This window comes from Juglans microcarpa x Juglans regia, chromosome 5D (genome assembly GCF_004785595.1).
Source record: "Juglans microcarpa x Juglans regia isolate MS1-56 chromosome 5D, Jm3101_v1.0, whole genome shotgun sequence".
Classification (NCBI taxonomy): Eukaryota; Viridiplantae; Streptophyta; class Magnoliopsida; order Fagales; family Juglandaceae; genus Juglans; species Juglans microcarpa x Juglans regia.
The window spans coordinates 34542144-34548335 of record NC_054602.1 but is presented as its reverse complement, the minus strand read 5'-3'; the positions used below and the strand labels follow the sequence as shown (position 1 = coordinate 34548335).

General features: G+C 35.4%; 1 protein-coding gene across 1 annotated transcript; it reads left to right on the top strand.

The window, feature by feature from the left end:
- Positions 1-1181: 1181 nt before the first annotated feature.
- Positions 1182-5586, top strand: LOC121266457 (solute carrier family 40 member 2-like). The gene is made up of 8 exons (XM_041170275.1): positions 1182-1611; positions 2182-2332; positions 3030-3226; positions 3325-3798; positions 4033-4204; positions 4361-4498; positions 4673-4783; positions 5254-5586. The coding sequence occupies exons 1-8, from the start codon at positions 1436-1438 to the stop codon at positions 5416-5418; spliced, it is 1584 nt and encodes a 527-aa protein (XP_041026209.1). The 5' UTR covers positions 1182-1435; the 3' UTR covers positions 5419-5586.
- Positions 5587-6192: the final 606 nt, after the last annotated feature.

Below are 6192 nucleotides of genomic sequence, written 5' to 3'. Positions count from 1 at the left end.
ATTGAATTGTTTTTTCAAACCTTGGTAGCCACCCACTCGGGTTTTGCTCCCCCGTAATAATTATATAAATACAAAAAAAAAAATCTAATTCATTGTGCTTCTTTTATTTTTCTCAAATTCTTATCGGTAACAATGATATAAATACAAAAAAATCCATTAAGATCCCAATTAGCACAATGTGTTGATTTGGATTTGTGGGATGATTAGTGTCGTGTGTGAATATGGATTTGGGGACTAGTTTTTTTTTTGTTTTGTTTTTACATTGGATTTGGGGATTAGTTGATTTGCCATCATGGATCTTGATTTCTTGATTTGGGATTATTCATGATATAACATTTTTTTTAAGGTGAGTGAAACAGTTATTACCTTACTCACCAAAAAACAAACAAAAATGCTAGGCAATGTTGGGTTCCCATTGAATTCGGCAATTTTTTATTTTTTTTTACTTAATGATTGAGAAAATATTATTTTAGTAATATTGTGATTATTTAAAAAAATGTTTAAAGATATACAAAAAGAAACGAATGAAAAAAAATAAAAATAAAAAATATTTATATTCTTATCGGAACAGTTCTCGTGCTACTGCTCAAAAACAAATCAAAGTTTGATTATATATGTTTTTATTTTTATTTTTTATTTTTTTATTTAGAAAACCAACAGTTGATCTGACACCTGACAGAGAAGGTCTAATTGAAATAGGTCTTACCTCACACACAATAAAACAAATCCAAGTTTGACAATGATTTATTTTGTAGTTATTACGTCGACTATAAATCAAGTCTTGATCTGACACTTGATAGCGAAGGTCTTGTTTTAAGATTCAGCACTCACATGGTACGTGTTTTGGTCGGGCCCTTAACTTTAATGTTTGGTTGTTTTCAGCTGTTGTAAAGGCACTTCCCTTTATTATTTATAATTTTTATTTTATAAAAAAAAAGTCACTCGGAAATATCTTTTTAATAGTATTATTTGTTTACAAAACCTAATAAAATCATATACTCTCTCCTATTTTATACGAAATTATGTATGTAGTAGGTATGTATGTATCATTTCATATAAATTAACATACGCTTCTGACTCGTACATGAGTTGTAGATGGATTGCAACGTCTGAACTTCTTTCTTTAACTCATAAGACTTTAGCCGCTGCTTTGATTTCTATTTAACATTTTTATATATTTTGGAGAAGAAAATGAAAGAAAAAGAGAATCTAAACAGCAAGTCTGCAGTATCAGTGGCCATATTGTTCAGAGGTTGTGCATAAGCCACAACTCATATGGCTGTTTTTTTAAGATGATGATGATGATGATGATGAATACCTGCAATCATATCATCATCGTTATTATCATAATAATCAAAATAGAGCTCATGATATACAACTCGCATTCATGATTGTAGTTGTCATAATAATTATATCCATAGAAGGACATTGACAAATGAACATAATCCGAGGTAGAAAGAAAGAGTCTGCTGAGGAGATAGAAGAAGTACTGATGGTGAGAGAGCCGCTTCTTGGCCAGCAAGATCAACAACCCTCTTCTCAAGACGATTCTCTTCCTTCTCTTTTAACTTACTTGTACGTTGGCCACTTTTTGGCCAGATGGGGTGCCAGGTTTGTCTCTTGCGCCATGATCATTGACTTTGCTGAGGTTCATGAATTTGAAGTTATTCACGATAGATTGATGTGTGGTTAGGTTACCCGAAGGGTTTTTTTTTTTTTTTTACTATTCGCATTTCGTTTGTTCCGTGTGGCAATTTTTTCGTCTATAAGGTTTAATAATTAGCCATTTTCTCTTTTATTTTCCCAAAACTGTAGATTTTTTTAAAAGTCTGAGTGGATTTTACAGATTAGGCCATTCTAACATTGATTATGGATAGCTTTTGCCCTTTTTCCCCTTTATACTAATTCATTTACTGTTCAAAGCGATTTGTTTTCAACAAGTCAACCCGAATTTATTTTTCCCCTATACATTTGTCGTAGAGATCAACCTGAATTCATGGATTATAAACCTTCTAACCTATTCAGGCACACTGATTTTATGGATGATGAAGGCCATAGTCTTTTGATACTCTGCCTATCCTTGTTCAACAATGAAAAATTGGGTTGCTTTTCACCCCCCTGTGCTTCCCCTATATCTACTGTTTGGGATTAAGTTGTTATTGAGGTCTCTCCTTTTTGCAGGATGTGGGAATTTTCGGTTGGTTTATACATGATCAGCATTTGGCCTGACTCTTTACTCTTTGCTGCTATCTATGGTGTGGTAGAATCTGCCTCTACTGCACTCTTCGGTCCCATTGTCGGACAATGGGTGGATAGGTTGACGTATGTGAAGGTTTGCTCACCATCTGTTATTTGGAAATTTGAAAATAAATTAAGATTTGTGATTGCTGAACATAAATAAAAACAAAATATGCACAGTGAAAAGTGCTTATGGATTCTCTTCACCCTCAGCGCAAAATTCCAACTTGTATTTAGTGCTTCTTAACAATTTATAACGAGGACTAACTTCAATAAGGATATTTGAGATGGTTTGCAAGTTCCTTTTTTGGCATATTTAGGCTGCTTACAATGCCTTTCAGACGCTCCTTCCCAGCTCTTTATGTTATTGCAGCACATGAAAATGTGTTAGTGGATAATTTCTTAGTTGGGGTGGATTATAATATTCTTTTTAATCCTTGATCATCAACGCTCTTCATGACTACTGGGTGGACTTGATTATCAAAGTTCTGAGTGAGAAGGGAGAAAATTGGGTGGGTCAGAGACAATCTCCAGGTCTTATGCTTCAATTTATTAATTTGTAGCATCTTAAAATTCCACCGGTCTCTTCTCAATGCTTCTTAGATCTTTATCCCTTATGAATTAGAATTTTAAACAAAGAAACAGAACAAATAAGTCAGATAAGCTGTCCACCATTTGATTTGCTTGAACGACCTTGTCTTTGTCTAAGGGATGTGACATGAAGAAACTACCATTCAATAGTTTAAACTTGGTGATTTATATGGATTTATGTCTTAATTTTCTATTGGCAGGTTCTCCGACTTTGGTTGGCAGCGCAGAATCTCTCTTTCATAATTGCTGGAGCTACAGTGATAGCGTTAGTGGAATTCTCAACCTTGAAATCCTCGAATTTTACAGCATTCATCTCACTTGTGGTACTAACCAACATCTCTGGAGCAGTTGCAGTGCTTTCAACTCTTGCTGGTACCATTTTGATTGAAAGGGAATGGTAATTGAATATAGGCTTTACAGTACATAAGAAATTAGCAATGTTGCAAAAGGCTCATACCTCTATGTGATTAAACTATATTTATTTCTAATGTACAGGGTGGTCGTGATATCAGAAGGTCGTCCTCCAGAAATTCTGACTAACATCAATTCAATTATCAGACGAATTGATTTAATAAGCAAGCTATTTGCTCCTGTTATAACTGGCTTCATTATCAGCTTCGTATCGCTAACAGCATCTGCTTTGACTTTGGCACTCTGGAATGCTATATCTGTCTGGGTAGAATATTGGCTTTTTATCTCTGTATATAATGGGATACCAGCTTTAGGTGAAAGCAGCCAAAGGAGGATCTCAAGGCTTTCCTCGAGTGTTGTGGGAGAGAGTTCATCAACTTCCCAGGAGAGAGAAAGCTTGCTTTCTAATGATGAAGGCAATTCTGCATTACCACGAAAAACCTGGCTAATGAATATATTTGAATGGGTCCCTTGGTTTGATGCATGGAAAGTTTATTTCCAACAAGATGTTGTGCTCCCTGGACTGGCTCTGGCTCTGTTATATTTCACCGTCCTCAGGTGATAACCCATCAGCAGCTTCTACATGAATATTTACATACAAATAACTATGTTGTGGGATTTGTTTGGAAGCTAGTTCAAGGAAATACATAACTTTCCAGCTTTACTTTTTTTCTTCAAATTGCTTTCAAATTCCTCTCTAGAGTCTCATGTATATTTTTATCAGAGTGTCCTAAAGGCTTAGGTTCTGGATCTTAAGTATTGAATAAACACTAACTGATTTTAACTTTCCAGCTTTGGGACTTTGATGACAGCTGCTTTAGAATGGGAAGGTGTACCTGCATTTGTTATTGGGATAGCGCGCGGAATAAGTGCCATGATTGGAATAGGTGCAACATTTGTGTACCCAGTCTTACAGAGTCGGATTTCAACACTTAGAACTGGACTCTGGTCTATATGGTCTCAGGTAAAAACTTCAGTAGGGAAATCGATAGGTCATTCAATAGTTAGAAAATACGTTTACTATTATTTTTTTCAAAGCGATTATGCGGCGTTTATGCACTTCACGGTTATACATAGAATTACTCTTAAGTTTTATGGTGTTCCTGTAATTTTCACGCAGTGGACCTTCCTCCTAGTATGTGTTGCCTCAATATTAGTCCATAAAAGCCTGTTATCTGCATATTTGCTGATGGCTGGCGTAGCAACATCTCGGCTTGGATTGTGGACGTTTGACTTGGCTGTAATCCAACAAATGCAGGTAAGATAAAGGCAGTACTATACCCCTCATAAAACATTTTCTACGTCTCCTCCCTCTTGATGAGTTGGCAGTTAGTTATGCATTTTTGTCAACGCTTTTTAACATATCCTATTATTCTCTTCCTGATAATTTCTACTTTTAAGTCTTCTCGCTCATTTTCCTTTTCCTCTGTAGGATCATGTTCCTGAATCTGATCGTTGTGTTGTGGGAGGTGTTCAGAACTCGCTGCAGTCTACTCTGGATTTGATGTCTTATGTCATGGGAATCATTATCTCGAATCCAAAGGTGACCTTAATTAGAATTTAGTTTTGGCTCATTACTTTATAGAATAGCATTAGAATATGGTCATTTCATGCTTCTCCTCAATAAGCACTTAAAAACATCCTTTCCATCTAAGAGTTCAGGTTGTGTGTGTGTGAAGTGAGAGAGAATGGCTATTAGTACTGTTGTGAATCTTTTGGCTATCGTGCGATCTGATTTTCTGTCTCAGTTTCTCTACAAGGCAATTTAACTCTGATAATGCAGTAGTCGTTTATTAATAAATTTCTGATGTCTTTTTATCACATATATATTTTGCATCGGCCGAAATTTTGATTGGTACAAAACAATATATTTTTCTGTACCACCCGGCTGCCGTACCAGCCGGTACGAAACGAAATTCAAAACATTGCTTTTTGCAGCATGTACTATAATAGAAGCTTCCTTAATGCTTGGGATTAACTTAACTCCATTTGTGTTATTGCCTTGTTTTTCAGGATTTCTGGAAGTTGATTTTGTTATCCTTTTTGGTGTCGACATTGGCTGCGTTACTCTATACTTTATATGTGTACCTTGTCCGGAAACACCTTTTTCACTTTGAGAAGCTGTTTTTGCTGATTAAATGGTTGATAGGATCGCCTGAAGATTCACATTCAATATGAAATGGTGAAAGTCTTTTTCTCGTGATTACTCACATAAATCTTATTCCTGTAGATTATCCATATGATAGTCACATAGCAACTGCATTTGCTGGACTATGTTTGGATCTTCACTGTCCTATGCTGAATGATATCATGCAATTGTAAGGCAATATATAGATGCTTAAAGTATCAGCTAGGTCCTTTTGTTTCTGAAGATGATATTTGTCTGTTATTTTCTTTTCTTCTCTCTCTCTCTGAACAAGTCAATCTTATCACGTTGAATTAATGGCTATATAGGGTTTAGCTCTTCTCAAGGTCAACATATCTTCATTACAAAAATAAGTAAACAAAAAAAACAGAGAGATCGAGCATTTCTTTTTACATTGTTTTGCATTTATTTTGCTATCATTGTTTGGCAAACACTCTTTACGGCCATGATGTTAGAACTCCATTCACACATTCCTTTTATTAATCATTGAACGTGTATCCTTTAAGCACTCTCGTACGTACGTAGGTATATCCATCCTATAATGGATAATTAAAGACCCTTTTTTTAATTTCAAATTTGGGTCCAGAAAATTCTTTGTTTCGCTAGAAAAACCAAGAAATTCCAGCAGCAGAACAAGCACTCAAAACCAGAAGATTTATGGCCTCCACCAGCAGAAGCGATTCCATTCCTCTCATCCACAGCATACATTGATGCATGGCACATCTACTCCAAAAATAATACCCAAAGGACATTCGCAACACTAATATAATCAAGAAACTTCCAGTACTCCAAAAACAATGTTTTAG